The sequence below is a fragment of the Entelurus aequoreus genome, linkage group LG02 (genome assembly GCF_033978785.1).
Source record: "Entelurus aequoreus isolate RoL-2023_Sb linkage group LG02, RoL_Eaeq_v1.1, whole genome shotgun sequence".
NCBI lineage: Eukaryota > Metazoa > Chordata > Actinopteri > Syngnathiformes > Syngnathidae > Entelurus > Entelurus aequoreus.
In genome coordinates this window covers 9,502,604-9,519,592 of record NC_084732.1, presented here as the reverse complement: position 1 = coordinate 9,519,592, position 16,989 = coordinate 9,502,604, and the positions used below count along the sequence as shown (strand labels likewise).

At 40.0% G+C, this 16,989-nt stretch overlaps 1 protein-coding gene across 1 annotated transcript in view; it reads left to right on the top strand.

Moving 5' to 3' along the window:
• The window catches only part of LOC133662267 (nuclear pore complex protein Nup155-like), a 29,106-nt gene extending 13,601 nt beyond the window's left edge, over window positions 1–15,505 (top strand). Inside the window, 24 exon segments of the mRNA XM_062066119.1 lie at window positions 292–459; window positions 536–636; window positions 768–938; window positions 1,015–1,125; window positions 1,200–1,294; window positions 1,372–1,671; window positions 1,751–1,817; window positions 2,779–2,894; window positions 2,973–3,067; window positions 3,147–3,280; window positions 4,762–4,953; window positions 6,750–6,888; window positions 6,961–7,096; window positions 7,627–7,780; window positions 7,857–7,961; window positions 8,028–8,182; window positions 8,263–8,392; window positions 9,555–9,668; window positions 9,749–9,869; window positions 9,943–10,053; window positions 10,251–10,387; window positions 11,247–11,265; window positions 11,268–11,352; window positions 14,530–15,505. Coding sequence (XP_061922103.1) covers window positions 292–459; window positions 536–636; window positions 768–938; window positions 1,015–1,125; window positions 1,200–1,294; window positions 1,372–1,671; window positions 1,751–1,817; window positions 2,779–2,894; window positions 2,973–3,067; window positions 3,147–3,280; window positions 4,762–4,953; window positions 6,750–6,888; window positions 6,961–7,096; window positions 7,627–7,780; window positions 7,857–7,961; window positions 8,028–8,182; window positions 8,263–8,392; window positions 9,555–9,668; window positions 9,749–9,869; window positions 9,943–10,053; window positions 10,251–10,387; window positions 11,247–11,265; window positions 11,268–11,352; window positions 14,530–14,668 — 3,095 coding nt within the window. The 3' untranslated portion in view covers window positions 14,669–15,505.
• The last annotated feature ends 1,484 nt before the right edge of the window (window positions 15,506–16,989 follow it).

Genomic DNA, 16,989 nt, shown 5'->3' with positions numbered 1-16,989 from the left:
AATAATAAATATGGCAGTGCCATGTTGGCATTTTTTTCCCATAACTTGAGTTGATTTATTTTGGAAAACCTTGTTACATTGTTTAATGCATCCAGCGGGGCATCACAACAAAATTAGGCATAATAATGTGTTAATTCCACGACTGTATATGTCGGTATCGGTTGATATCGGAATCGGTAATTAAGAGTTGGACAATATCGGATATCGGCAAAAAAGCCATTATCTCCATTATGAAACACCTGATTTTGCCTAAAGTTGTTACTCCTAATGTTAATGTTATTGTGTCCATAGGTGTGCGTCTCTACTTCAGCACGACACATTTCGCACCACCACATCAAAAGCACACACCAGTTCGACCGTCCCTGCTGGCTTTGGTTCACGTCCGCCTCCCACCGGGGTTCTCTGCGTCCTCCACCTTGCAGAAACCGAACAAGGTCCACAAAGCTCTGCACAGTAAAGGTACTACTGTTGTTTTTTTGGAACAACCAATGTGCGGTAAACCTTCCCGAGATAACTTGAAATCTACGTGCCTCAGGTATTTTGTTGATGGCGGCTTCTGAAACCGAGGACAACGACCTTTTGTGGTGCATCAACCATGATTCTTTCCCCTTCAAAAAACCATTGATGGAGACTCAGGTTTGTCCATATTGTTGTTAACTAAACTAAATGTAACACCCAGTTCTATATTTTTAGATGCAACTGATGTAGTAAATCTCATTGGATTGTGCAGGAAATGTGTGTCCTAATTGTTTCATGCTATTTTACAGATGATGTCTAATATAGACGGACACACATGGGCTATCTGTGCAATCGACGAGGCAAGACAACCCAAGAGTTGGACCCCACTGAACAAGGATCTGATCCCCGTCACTGATTCACCCGTCGTGGTGCAGCAGCACAACATTCCACCGCAGAAATTTGTCCTCCTTTCTGCAAAGGTTAACAGTAACTACCCACTTCAGTGCTCAGCCTTTATTTGGAGCGCCGTCAGTCAGCTTTGTTTATCACCATCAGGGGAGTCACATCTTCCAAAAGCTGCGCCCGGTGGATCAGCTCCGTCACCTGCTGGTGAGCTGCGCTGGAGGCGAGAGCGAGGAGATTGAGCGCTTCTTCAAGCTGCACAGGGTAAAATGTTTACCTTAGGATGCTAGTGTCCAATCAAAGAACACGTTAAATCTGATTGGATCTATTCTGTTCAGGAGGAGCAGGCCTGCGCCACAGCTTTGATTCTGGCTTGTTCCAACGCCGCTTGCGACAGAGAGGTCTCACAGTGGGCTACCAGAGCCTTCTTCAGGTCCAAGCTTTATTATGTATGCAGTGGCTGCATGTGTACCTGTAAACAGGCTAAACATATCCTGTTGTTGTAAACAGATATGGAGGAGAAGCACAGATGAGATTTCAATCAGCGATGTCACCACCTAGCACTGTCGGACCCATGATGAGCTCTCCAGCACCTGGCAAGTCTTGTTTAAATGTGCGTTGTCAGAATTCTTTCCATAGTTTTTTCTGATTCTGCATTATCCTACCAGGCATTTTCCCCCCACCGCTGGCCACACCTTTTGCACCAATGCATCTTGGGGCAGCCCCCATCACTCCCATGTCTGTTGGTCCAGAGGTGATTTTCTCCGGGAAGCAAAATGGCATCTGCGTCTACTTTTCCCGCGTTCTAGGGTGAGTCGCGCAGCAATCCGTCTTCCGGTCATGTGTGGTGTTCTCAAAGAAAAGGAGAACTCATCCTTTTTACACACAGCAACATTTGGGATGGGAGTCTTGCTGTGGAGAAGACGATGAGCAAAGGAAGTCAGACTGTCAGTATTGTAAGTATCATCAGTAACCCTTGTGCACCCCTAGAGCCCAAAACAGGCATTACATGTGTTCCATATCATTGTTCAGTTTGAAGGTTAGCGGTCTAACATTTTGCAGAGGAGTTTTTCATAATTAAAAAAAAAAAAGTTGCATTGTGTTTTTGTTTGCAACGTTGTTTGAATAAGATACAAACAAAGTATACGCATGTTTTCTGAAAAATTCTTTGGACCCAATTGACTCCCATTATAACTGCTTTTCTTAACAGACTGTGATCTTGGTAAATTACTCTGCTTTTTCCATGAAAACCGAAAGAATCCTTTTCTTAAAATATTGTTTAAGTGAAATTGCTCCCTTTAACCACAAGATGGCACTAGAAAACCATGAGTATAATTTGTAGAGCTCTGATGAGCATACGAGTTAAACTGCCATAAAATATCTGAAATGTAAAGAAAATGATATTGGTAAGTTATATATAACATGGCAGATATATACACAATATGAAGAACTTGTGTGAACTGAACCAAGTCCTGCCTGCCTTTTTTCATTATAGCTCAGTATATAGGCACTGTTAAAAAATATATACATATATATTCTGCTGGTCTACCGTTTTAAAATCAGACATATTCAAGGCTGTAATTACCCAACCTCAAATATTCCACTCTAGAAGTTAGAAATATTTTGCATTTTCCACATTATAACAAACTTTTATTTTTGACTAAAGGGCATTAAAACATAAAAAAAACAATGCAACTGTATACCAATAGATAGATCTAAAGCTGTAAAAGATTTCAAGTGCTAAAAGTAAAAAAACAACAACGTTATATATATATATATTTCTGACTAATGACACTTTTATGAACGAATCCTTTTTGGATTTTATAGTCAATCTTCAGGTTGCACAAGGGTTAAAGTGTTCGTTCCCTCTTAAAACTGCTTGTGGCGTCCAACCGATGCTTTGAACACTCATCACAGTTGGAAAGCAGCGTTCCTTCGTTTCACCTGGAGTCGGTCCTCATGGAGCTCTACGGTCTGAAGGACTTTCTGGACAAAAATTCTCAGTTCAGTCCATCCTCTCTTGGTGTTGCAAGGTTAGACACTGAATGATGAAAGCCACTGCTTTGATTCTTTTCCCTCTCGGATGTAACATCTGCTCTGATGCCCTGTAGCTTCAGTTCCCCAGGCAACCTGCAGCAAAGGCTGCTGGGGTTCATGCGGCCAGATGGTGCCAACTCTCAGCAGGATCTCCAGAGGAAGTATCACAGTGAGTTATGGCTGTTTGGGAGTGTTTTCTTGATGTGCTGATAAGGCCTTTTTTCTATCCTTTATCTTCTTGTGTCCAGCCACAGCTCAGGTTTATGAAAAAGTGTCCCTGCAGAGCATCCAGCAGTTGGTGCATCGCACCTACCAAACTTTGGCTCTTTGGAAGCTACTATGCGATCACCAGTTTACCCTCATAATGGCAGAACTCCCAAAGGTACCAACACACCCTCTAACAAAGTGGCTCGGTTGGTAAAGCGGCCCGTGCCAGCAACTTGAGGGTTGCAGGTTTTATTCCTGCTTCCGCCATCCTAGTCACTGCTGTTAAGAACTTGAGCAATATATTATTAGATTTTCCTTTGTTTTATTTGACCTTTATTTACCCAGTAAAGGTTACATTATAATACATTTCTACAAATTTTTTGTTATATAAAGTTTAGGCTATTTTCGCGTTTACTATTTTAAAAAAAACCCAAAAAACTAATTAAATCGATTTTTCAAAATGTTGTCAGAACAAATAAGAATCTCGTTTCGGATCACCTACATTTTATATTACTCTAATCGTGTGTGTGTGTGTCATACTTGCCAACCCTCCCGATTTGTCCGGGAGACTCTCGAATTTCAGTGCCCCTCCCGAAAATCTCCAGTGGTAAACATTCTCCCGAATTTCTCCTGATTTTCACCCGGACAACAATATTAAGGGCGTGCCGTGATGGCACTGCCTTTAGCGTCCTCTACAACCTGTCGACGCGTCCGCTTTTTCACCATACAAACAGCGTGTCGGCCCAGTCACATGACATACTTGATCAATAGCAATACAGGTCACACTGAGGGTGACCGTATAAACAACTTCATTGTGACTGACTAAAGATGAGAGGCCTGTAATTTTTATCATAGGTATAACTATGAGAGACAAAATGAGGAAAAAAATCCAGAAAATCGCATTGTCTGATTTTTAAAGAATTTATTAGCAAATTATGGTGTAAAATAGGTATTTGGTTAAAAACAAAAGTTCATCTCAATACTTTGTTATATAGCCTTTGTTGGCAATGACAGAGGTCAAACGTAACTCATATGTTCCTTCCTTCCTTCTTAACTGTACTTAAATGTAGAATATATGTATAATATATTTATATTATTCACATGTGAATAATGCTGTATAGTATTTATTGTCTGTTGTGAGCGAACTGTGGTGCTGAATTTCCCCCAGGGATCAATAAAGTACTTTCTATTCTATTCTACTCTATAACCTAATAGTTTTAAATGGGTGTAATTTTGAATTTTTTTTAATGATGCATGGATGTTTTTTTTAATAATATCCACAAAGTTCCGTGATTAGGTTGCGTTATGTGTGACCATGTCTGTTGACATTTTGTGTTGGTTGGATCTTTTCTTTTTTGCACCATGACTGCGCACTCTTCCGTTCAGAGCATAATTGAAGGTCATTGACCTTAATTATTCACGTTGTCCACTAGATGGCGACACAGTAGCAGCATCAAAATTGTCAGATTATTAAAATGAGTGCCATCTCCCTGAGGGTAAGATTCCTTACTAAACACATGATGCTTCACGGGCCAAATTGAAGATGTCGGCGGGTTACACTTGGCTCGCGGGCCGTAGTTTGGGCACATCTGCTGTATATTATGTTAGTACCTTAATTTCTCACATGGCCACTTTTCTCTCCACTTTATTTCGAAGGAGTTTCAAGAGCAGATGATGGGAGCCAGTTTCAAGGACGTGGTGATCCGGGGAAAGGAGCTGTCTGGGGCGCTCATCACAGCGCTCATTAACGTCTACATCAAAGATAACGCCTCGGTGGATGCTATCAGCAATCACCTGCGGGACATCTGCCCGCTGCTGTACAGCACTGACGACAGCGTCTGCTCCAAGGTACGCATCAAAGCTCGCCTGTTTATTTCGACACACTTTCAGCTCCTGCTAAATGTCTAGGAGTGTGTGTTTGCAGAAATTCCATGATCAGATAATTTTGCCTTGATTTTAGATTGTAGAAAACACGAACAAGGTGTTGGAAACAGTGCAATACTTACAACATACTACATTTTTTGTTTAAAATGGTGCCCTAGTTGTGTTGCGCGATATAATTTATACGACAAAAATTATATACATTTTGTTGATGATAGTTTTTATTACTATCGTCATTAAATGTTAGCCTATATGTCGATGTGTCATTGACCGGGCGAGCATCCTAAGTAAACATTACACTAGTGTGATAGTGCTTTGCTCCTAAGCATTCATTGCACGAACATACTAGCTTTGTTAGACAAGATCATAGACTGTATTGGACAAAATAGTTCACATAGAAATGTCCATTTCCATTCATTACAAGTAATAAGAAAACGTAAATGCCTGACTTACCTATCAAGGAGGAAATGAGCAACTTTGGCGTCAGATGAAAAAATCTTCTCCGCCTTCAATCGTCTCCATCATTCAAAGGCATCCCCAATACAAATCCTCGTTTTGTTCCTGGCTTTGTCATGATAAATTTAGAACCGTAACGACGTCTTTTAGATTTACTAAGGTCTGACATGTTTAGTAACTTTACCAGTGGCAATAGCTCCAGGAAGGGGGCGGTGCGTAATTGTTAACCTGGATGTGACACACTCACAGACTTTCTAATTGGTCAAATGGTGGCGTGCGGGGCATCGAAATGAAAACAGTAACAATATTTCGGGGCTGTAAATCTAATTTTGAAATGAGCATATCCCGGCTGAACTACCGTTATCAGTTTTAAAGGTATTCGAAAACAACATGATTTATTAATGCCTTTTGACATATCAGGGCCATTTAATGATGACTTGACATGCAATTATTACATATGGCTCCTTTAAGCGTTAGTAGCAATGTGTTACAACAGAAAGTAACCAGATATTAACAGTAAATCAGCAAGTTGAATAATAATCATTTCAAGAATGTGGGTTCAGATCTAAGGACGTTGTAGTTTGTGAAGCCGTTTGTGGCACTTGTGATTAAGGGCTATATAAATACATTTTTGATTGATTGATTGATTGAAGAAAATGATACTACTGTAAATGACAATATGTTACCGCATAAGTCAGCAGCCACATTAGGAGTATTTGAAACCTGTTTTACTAAATAATATATTGTGATGTGTGTGTACGTATGTATGTATGTATGTATGTATGTATGTATGTATGTATGTATGTATGTATGTATGTATGTATGTATATATATATATTTATTTATTTATTTATTTATATATATATATATATATATATATATATATATATATATATATATATATATATTTATTTATTTATATATATATATAATATTTATTTATATATATATATATAATATTTATTTATATATATATTTATTTATTATATATATATATATATATATATATATATATATATATATATATATATATATATATATATATATATATATATATATATATATCGTTATCGCAAGAGGCTGCACTGTATATCGCGATAAAGATTTTAGGCTATATTGACCATCCCTATTCCCCACTTATCTAACTTCCTTCTTCATTTAAACAAATCATTTCGCCCTCTGCTGGTTTGACAAGGAACACAACTCCATTAGTAATACCATTATTAGTGTGTGTGTTTGCATATCTGTCATGGTTTATTTGATAGCACATTTGGCAAATATTGATTTTCTGCTGTCTCCCACTCCAGGCGAATGAGTTGCTGCAAGGCTCCAAGCAGATCCAGAATAGAATAGATAAGGAGAGAACACTAAGAGAGTCACTACGTCTCTACCAGCAGATCAGCCAACACACTGACCTGCCACTGGTTTGCTCCCAGTATAGACAAGGTATCGTGCAATTCTACACCTGCCTTACCATGTCGACACTATGTTTAGTTGACGTCTCTGACATATCTGTAGTGCGTTTCTACGAGGGAGTCCTGGAGCTGTGCCTAACAGCCGCCGACAAGAAGGACCCACAGAGGCTGGGCCCCCACTTTTACAAGAACGGAGAGCCTGAAGAGGACCACACAGGACAGCAGGCCTTCCAGGAAAGGTAATTACTTTAATTATTAGGGTAAGGTAAATATAAACAATTATGGTGTGTTGGAAATGACATCACAGCTAAGTTATGTGCGTTCCAGTTACGAGGTTAGAAATCAAGATGGCCACATCCACAAAAGCCATGTTTGCGCTTAACTTATGGAAAAATAGGCACTCTTTCTGCAACCGGATGAAGAAGAAACACGTACGCCTTAGCAATGTAGTAGTACACATGCATAAAACTACAGTAACATTACCATTTATTCATAGATTTATACAAAAACTTCTCAGAATTGCTAATAACAGATATTACTATTATTGTTTACAATCAAAGCGGTCATCTTGGAAACCAACTCGGTGTGCAGAGGACTCTCCGACTTTCCGAGTGCAAAATCTGACTTTGGTGGGCGTTCCAGTTGAAACTTCCGACCAGGAACTTGGAAATTCCTACTTCCCAATACAACTTGAACGTACCAATAGCGACGGATTAAAAAACTAAGCACACATGAAAGACTTACAGGTATTTCGCCATTTTCTCTGCAGACTTTCCTGTTATAAGTGCATCACAGACACCATGCAGGAGCTGGTGAACCAAAGCAAAGCCGCCCCTCAGTCGCCCAGCGTCCCAAAGCAGCCAGGCCCTCCTGTCATGACTTCTGACCCCAATATGCTGAGTAACGAAGAAGCCACAGCCCATGTGAGCAAAAAAAAAAAAGAAGTTTCAGCATCATGTTCACAACCTGAATTTATAAAGCGAATCTGTTTTCTTTTAGTTTGAGCAGATCCTCGGTTTGGCCCAGAGGTCCCAAGACGAGCTGTTTCACATCGCTCTGTACAACTGGCTCATCCAGGCCGATCTGGCGGACAAGCTTTTAGAGGTACCGTCTCATGTACTTATTTTTTCTTGAATTCTTAGTTGAACACTGATCTTTTCTGCTGTCCAGGTGAACTCGCCATACCTGGAAGAACACCTCATGCACATGATCAAACAGGACCAGAGCAAAGTACACAACATGGACCTCCTGTGGCGCTACTACGAGAAGAACCGCAACTTCGGCAAGGCCGCTCATGTCCTGGCCCGCCTCGCTGACATGCACAGGTTAGAGATGCACTGCAGAGTATTTTTGTGCTTCTCTGAAAGACATTCTGAATGTTTTTTTTTCTCCTTTGCATATGCAGCACAGAGATCTCTCTTAAGCAGCGTCTGGAGTACTTGGCTCGAGCCATCCTGTCTGCAAAGAGTTCCTCTTGCATCTCTGCACTGGCGGCAGACGGCGAGTTCCTCCACGAACTGGAGGAAAAGATGGAGGTATGTTTAAAGAAGTGTGAATCCCATAAAAGTAAATTAAGTGCCAACTCGCACTGTGCCTTGTCCCACTTCTTCACACTTAAAGTATGGCATGGTTTGTTAGTGTGAATGTGATCCAGAGATGGGTACCTTTTACACTGGAATCAATACAGTACCAATTTTGGGTACTTTAGTGTGTGTTCAAATATGTTCATACAAGGTAATTGTTTAAACAACATTTAAGGAAATGTTAATGAATTAATTATTTTTTTAAATTAATTTAACACTGAACATTGCTGTCCAGCTGATATCTTGTTTTCTAACACTTTTGAGTGTCATTTGCAAGTACTGTACTGTATTATATAGTAGACTTTGCATGCAATTCCAATTTCAAGAGATTAGATGGCAGTAGTGTATAGACTCTTGTGCGTTGCCTGAACCAGGGAGTAGTCTTTGCCATTGGATTTGCCAGACGTTTCATTAGTTGAGCCCACAAAGTGTTGAAACTGTAATTACAGTATTTATTATACACCAGCTGTTTGATTGTAACGTGCATCTTAGTTGTAGTTTTCATTACCAGTTTTAGAGGTATTGAAATCGCCATGTAAAATCACTAATGCTAAACCGGACCATGTCTATAACTAATCCAAACTAGCGCATTATGAAAAGTGGAGCCTTACTACTGTACTTTTAAACATGTTCTTCTTCCACCACCTTGCACAATTGTAGTCAGAACAAGTAAAAATAAGACTTCAAAAGACTACGATTAATAAAAACGATCCACAAAGTTGGTGAAATTGCAGCAATATAGCAGTGTAGAAGTGATGTAAAAATCACGGCGTGGCGAAGTTGGTAGAGTGGCTGTGCCAGCAATCGGAGTGTTGCTGGTTACTGGGGTTCAATTCCCACCTTCTACCTTCCTAGTCACGTCCGTTGTGTCCTTGGGCAAGACACTTCACCCTTTGCCTCTGATGGCTGCTGGTAGCGCCTTGCATGGCAGCTCCCGCCATCAGTGTGTGAATGTGTGTGTGAATGGGTAAATGTGGAAATACTGTCAAAGCGCTTTGAGTACCTTGAAGGTAGAAAAGCGCTATACAAGTACAACCCATTCATCATTCATCATCATTCAAGTATGAGCGCCGAGAGGGGCCCTAAGTAACCGTGCTCTGGTCTGTGCTCCTAGCTGGTTCGTATCCAAGTACAGATTCAAGAGACCTTGATCCGACAGTACTCCAATCATCCTTCAGTGAAAACCGCCATCTCTCAGTTGGATTCGGATCTCATGGACATCACCAAGGTGACGTGCATCAGGATTACTGGCAGCCCGCCTCTTCTCTGACATTGAGAGTTCATAAGTATATATGTTGTTACGTGCAGCTCTACGGGGAATACGCCGACCATTTCAAACTGTCCGAGTGCAAGCTGGCCATCATTCACTGCGCGGGACACTCCGATCCAATCCTCGTGCACTCGCTCTGGCAGGAAATCATAGAGAAAGGTAACGATGTAAAGATGTTGCACTTTGTTTGATTCTTGATTTGCTGATGGTTGTTTTGAATCTGGTCTTGTAGAACTGGCAGACACGGTGGCCATGAGTCCAGTCGACAGGATGAGATCCGTCAGTTTGAAGCTGGTGTCGCTGGGGAGGATTTACGCGGGCACACCAAGATATTTTCCACTGGGTAAGCGTTCATCCCCATTGGACACACACTTCTTTATAATGCTTTCAATGTAATCGGATAATTAGTGGTCCCTCCAGGAGCACAAAGGAGCCTGTTCCAACGCGTCCTCTCTGTAGACTGAAAGATAAACTGTCCTCCAGACACAAAATGTTATTTTAGACTGTGTTCAATGTCAACTTTGTACCCTGCACTTGTAGAATTCCTGGTGAAGTATCTGGAGCAGGAGGTGTGCCGCCTCAACTGGGACGTGGGCTTCGTTACCTCCACAATGCAGGAGATTGGGATGCAGTTGCCACGTCTTCTGGAGGTCTACGACCAGCTTTTCAAAACACGGGTAAATGCGACAAATATGTACCGCATGACTCATTCCCACTTTTAATAAAACAAACAAGCAGGAAACAAACGCGGAAATTTGACATCCGTGTTTTTTTAATCTAAATATCAATAAAAAATGGAACCAAATTTGTTGAACGCTCGCCTCAGCCGCAGGTACTCGCTGTTCCTCTTGCCTGAACGCTGCACAGAGTTGCAGGACGGGGAAACAATCAGGAGCACCGAACAAGCTAGGTTACTTGTTGCCCACTCTGTTCGCGTTCAGAGCCACAACATTGACTGCTGTCCATTTTGCTGCTCATCATATTTGGATGATTACATTCCGAACACTGTTAGCTCCGAACCAGTAGCTCTACAGTATTTATTAGTAGCCAGCGAGAAGGTATATTTTTGAAGTGACTGATTGTAACCAGAGGTCACAACACTGGAACCATATTAACTGAGGGGGCGTGCCAACAGGATAGAGTTGTCAAATGGGAAACGTTTTCAGAGTTCTTTGCATGCATGTTAAAGAATTTTACATTACACTTTCAATGATAACAATGATAGTAAATTATCTACTAAAAACTTCAAAGTTCTATGGTACATTACATGGGACATGTAAGTGTCAAAAAGACAGCCGGAAGAGGTTGGGAGATGAGAATAAATCTAAAGTTAAAATATAGTGTACAAATGCACCCAATTGCAAGAAATGTAGTTTTGATTTTCAAAATGTTCTTTCGGGGTTTGCGTCGCAGCACTTTGTGCTGATAAAAAATGTCCTAAATGTTCATGTTTTTTCTCTCAAACTGTGCTCACATGCCTGAACAAACAAAAAACCTAACATGTATATTGTTGATTATTGACTTTTGCCCTTACAGGACCCCTACTGGCAGCGTTTGAAAAACCTCTGCACCTGGTGGAGTGTATCCACGTGCTTCTGTCCGGATATGTCAATGACCCCAGCAGAGTGCAAACATATGACAGGTAATCAGCCTCTCACTTGCAGTACATATTTTTGGCCTTGGAGGGTGCTGTCGCACTGGCTCTGATCTGTTTGGCAGCTGTTCTTCCCATTTAGTGTACTTATTGCTAAAACACACACTTTTTCATTCATCCATCCATTTTCTACTGCTCAACAGGAGGTGCTGGAGCCCATCTCAGCTGCAACCATTTAAAAACATATATCAAATACACAAACATTAGCAACACTAGTAGTGATGTATATTGCAGGCTCCTGCAAAGATATTATTTGATATGTAAATGATAATGTAACCGTTTCAAAATGGGTTAGAAAGAGTTCTAATTTGACTACTGATGTATGTGGTATCATACTGCTATTTCCAGTTATTTTCTCAAAACAATTCTGGATTCAAAATCAATACTTTTTTAATAACATTGAGTGCCAGTTCTATGAATGACTACAGGTTTTATACATTTCTATAATTAAAATACAACTTGTTTTGTTGAATAAAATTTAATAAAGTCAAATATAAATAAGGCAACAAGAGAAGTATCCCAGACTTCTCTTTTCTAAAGTAAATATGTACCGCAGATATGGGCATCGACATCAATAATATGATTTTCCTGAGTGGTTGGACAAGACCACTATATCCTCTTATGCTGTCTAGTGTAGCGTGTTGTGCTATTCTTCGTCCTCCTGTGATAAATTATCATTGTAAGAAACATGGTTGATTTGCTGCTATGGAGGCGAGGATTGATGACTTAGAAGTGGCTCTGCACTGTGGAGGGGCGTTAGCCGCTAGCTACAATGCTACAGTGCGTTGAGGACGCGTTTGTTCGCTTGTCCCCGTCGAATTAGCGGGACACAGCTAAAATGTGTCATCATCATGCATTATCACAACATAATAGTATTAAATGCTCTATTATCAGCCAAATTGATATCATTTATATCAGAGAGCAAATTAAGGCCTGGGGGCCGCATGCGACTTGTTGAGCTTTTAAAACTGGCCCGCCGGACATTCCCAAATATTTTTTTTTAGATCTTTAAGATGGAAACTGTAGCTGCCATTAATGATGTGCAGTGATGTTTTCAAATTAACGTAAGTCTTGAATTATGCAAAGTAGTTCAATGGTTGGAATCTGCGCTATTGCGTGATATACTAGTTACTATGGTAATCTAATTAGTTACAATGGTAATCTAATTAGTTACTATGATAATCTAAGTCACAGCAGCTCAGACGAGGCACCAAGCAGTGTGGGTGGGGAGCGTTTCCATTGAGTGTTTCCAGAGCGGCCAGGGACAGACGTGGAAGGAGATTTTTACAGTATAGTTCTTAAAGCTTAGTAATATATCAGATTGTAGGTGGGTTTTTTTTTCCACCCTTGGCGTTCATATTTTGCTGTGCTTGTTGCATATTTGTTGTAAAATATGTCGATCGAGAGGGGGTGTGACGTAGGGCTGGGCGATATGGCCTTTTATTAATATCTCCATATTTTTAGGCCATGTCACGATACACGATATATATCTCAATATTTTGCCTTAGCCTTGAATGAACACTTGATGCATATAATCACAGCAGTATGATGATTCTATGTGTCTGCATTAAACCATTCTTCTTCATACTGCATTAATATATGCTCCTTTTAAACTTTCATGCAGAGAGGGAAATCACAACTAAGTCAATTTACCAAAAGTGTATTTATTAAACAGTTATTAAGCAGTGGCACAAACATTCATGTCATTTCAAAACAGAAAGTGCAAGATTGTCAGAGACTTTTTAGAACAAGCTATTAGTGCACTTTTGTGCATGATGTCACCAAGATGACTTATCAAAACAACACTAAATTAAAGTGCACTTTTTGTACAGAACGCCACTACAATAGTTTAAAACAAATAAAGTGCACTTTTGTGCATGATGTCACACGAGATATTTCAATAAGTGTCTAATAAAAATGAGCTGCATAATAGGAAATCAAATATTGTATGTCCTTCGCTATGTGGTAGGTTCCTGCGGACGTTATCTCCTTCTGTTGACTTTTTTTTTTTCATACGGTGTTGATCTGGAAATAGTTGCTTCGGCATTTTGTTGGTGTGGCACCGGCCGGAGATGTTGACATGCGGAGTTTCAAGCACTCTTCATTGTCTAGCGGGTGACTTTTCAAGTGATGCTACATTAGCAGTGCTGCTACTTTTTGTAGCAACACTTTTGCCGCATAAATGTTCAACATATTCTCGCTTGAAGCCGAACCACCGCCGGACGATAGATCCCGTGCTGTTTTTCTTGGGGATTAATTCTTCCTCCATTTGTTACCAGATTTGCACCTTCTCTCTCGTATTACCACCCGCACCTCACCATTAGCACCACTGCTAACGTTACCATGTCGCCACCTGTCTGCTCCGCGGGAGCGTGTGACGTTGCACACGTGACGTATGTAAGAAGGTGCGCTTGTTTTAAGTCTCAGTGAGAAGGAGAGACAAGAAAGAGTGGGAAACGCATGTAGTGTAATGGCCGCGGCTAAAAGCAACTGCGTGAGAACGTATGCTCGAATATCACGATATAGTCATTTTCTATATCGCACATAGACAAACCTGCGATATATCGAGTATATCGATATATCGCCCAGCCCTAGTGTGACGTTCATATGTTGTCAATATTCCGTTTTTTATCGGTCATAGTTAATATTGTAAATCCCACATTATTTTCATATACATTCTGGGTGTCTCATTCAGTAAAAAAAACGTAAAATTCCATTCCGTTTTTTAAGGCGGTCTGTCATAACATTTTTAGCATTCAATCAGACATTATTGTGAGGTTTTGTATTAGTGTTCCTAAAAATCAGACACATTTTTTTCTCTAAATTTGGCCCCCCGAGGCAAAATAATTGTCCAGGCCTGATTTATATTGTCTATATCGCACAACTCTAGTTTACATCTTAACACACGTTTGAACATCAACATCATGCTAGCTTAGCTTGCTCACGGTTTCCTTGTCCTTAACTGACTGATGGCTACATGGCAGTACTCAAGGTTTTAATTTGGGATGTTGTGACATTGTTCAGGGAGGATATCTTTACATTTTTGCGTAGATAGATCTTATCTCCTGCTTCTGCTGCTAAACACCGCTTGCTGGACTTGCTTGAACTGCAGCAACGCAGCATGGTGTTTCATTACTTAATCCCCAATTCAAATGTTCACCTCAGACGTCGCTTCACCAACGTCTGCCTGGACAACATCTGCGGATACCTGGTGGAGTTGCAGTCTCTCAGCCCCAACGCTGCCCTTCAGCAGACCATCGGCAACTTCAAGTCTCTGCAAGCCAAACTGGAGAAACTTCACTGATGGCACCCAATCATCACGAGGACCTCCAACCTCTGTTGCCTTAACTGTCGGTGGTAAATCTGTCATGAAGAATATACAGGCTGAGTTCCCTGGAGTCACGGTAGGGTGAGTTTTCAGGGTTCAGAGTCGTGGTACATATGCATTATCTGTCAGAGTCAACATTATGTCTTCAATGAACTTTGCTTGTTTGGTTTTCAATCTGCAGTAAAGAGCCCCAGTGTGGCTTGCTGTGTGATCTTAGTGCCAGGATATTGCCATCAGTACAGACGAGGCAGGTTTTATAACTTATTTAATGCTGCGTTATGTCCTCAAATACAACTTGGAGTGTAAATAGCCTCGCCAGACTCATTTAAACGACAAATACGACTTTTTGTACTGACAGTGTACATAAAAATCCCTTGGCAACAGTGTTTGTTTGTTGCAAACCAAACTGGTTTGTTCCATTTTTTTGTACATAAAATGTGGTCGCTCCTTCATTTGTTGAAACAATAATCCCCCCTTTTTTGATATTTGATATTTTTTTAACATGCTGCTGCTCTTCACAAGGCCCGACTGTCATATTTGCTTTTGTAGGAACCCCTTTTAAATGAAAAAAAAAGCCTCACTTTTTGTCCTGCCCAACCGTGTGGGAGAGAACAGCCTTAAAATGGCTGCATTGTTCATAATGCGACTCTGCAGAGGGACTGTAATTGGGTTTAATTGAAATGACACTCCGGTTTCCTATGCAGTCATCACAACAGAGCAGTTCATTGTTTTTCCTAATTAGCCGTTCGCTCGGGTATGCTCGCAATCATGATGTGATTTTAGCCTCATGGAAATAAAGCAGTTTGGACTTGTTTTGGTTTGCTTTCTATCCATTTATCAAATGGCCACACATGATATTGTTTTCCCCCCTAATTTTTAAAATCATTTTTTATTAACCCTAAAGAGATTATTTTAAAGATTACAAACAATTGTCAGTTTTCAAAAAGTGTTGAAATAATATATTAATATTTTATACAATTAAGTTGAAGGAGTATTTACATATTTTTGTGGGGTATTGATTTCCATGCTTTATTTATTTACAGTATCGGATTGAAAACAAACTCCAAATCAAGGTCCTTTGGATTAAAACTTGTCAAAGTTCCCTAAACAGCTGTAGAAATATTTGTTAAAAATACTAATATTTGTATTTGGGTATTTTAGACCCTTTGGAAGGTTGTATATTTATATAACAGCACAGTTTATTTAATAAGCAAGTAACAGTGTGAAAACCCAGAAACGCACACACCTTTAATTGTATACATAAAAGTTATACTTTTAAATACGAGTAAACTATACCTGTCAACCCTCCCAATTTACTTCTTTCCCAGCAAGAAAAAAATTATTTAAAAAATCTCCTCAGGTATTACTGGAGCAGCACATCTGTAACATCGTTTCAGACCTTCAAAATAAAAGTACTACAGTAAGCAGTCTGTTCAAATAGCAGAATGTCCCTCATTTTCTAGAGTGTTTGCCTTATTTTCAGTTGCAAATGTTGAGAGGTATGTTCCAAACATCATTCGTGACACACTCTTGCAGAAAACTAGCAATTGAGACATTTTTCTGCATACTTTGAATGGGGGGAAAAAAGCACAATTAGGCGAACAAATGTAAACATTTCAAAGAGAAGCCCAGTCGTGTTAAAACCAGTTTATTTTCCATAGGAAATAATGGAATTCCAATTAAACAGTTGTTATAATTTGTTTTACACTTTAAAAAAAAACACTGCCTCTGAGTGACAAATGAGTTTCTTGTTGACAAAGACGGTGAAAAAGAGCGTGAGACGATATGTATGGTGGGATAATTTGCAACTCTACTTGATAATAAAACAGGAGTCACCAATACGTGTTTAACCGCACACTAAGATGGAGATAGTATATGGAAACTGTCAGGTTCAAACATCGATGACATCTATTAAACAAGACAAGAAGCAAGGAAATAAACAGAGACAGAATTCAATTTTGCTCAATTTGAGGAGAAACGTGTTGACCTGTAACCTCTTACAGTGTCACCCACGCTCCAACGGAAAAAGGTTCACGTCTTCTCTTTTATTTGGATATTCCCTGTTTACATAACAACAGATGTTTCTAAAGGAATGGGGAGTATGTAAACAGCCATTGTTTTCGGTCACATTAACACAAAAGAAAAAGATGCCTCGGGCTTGGACTGGTCCTGGATCGAGCTTGGGTAGGTCTCGGATCACAATAGATAACCCCTCCCGCCTCTTCCTATCGTACACAGCGGAATTTTTTAAGCCTTTGCTTGGGGCAACAAAGACAGCCTCTTGTCTGTTCACTGGG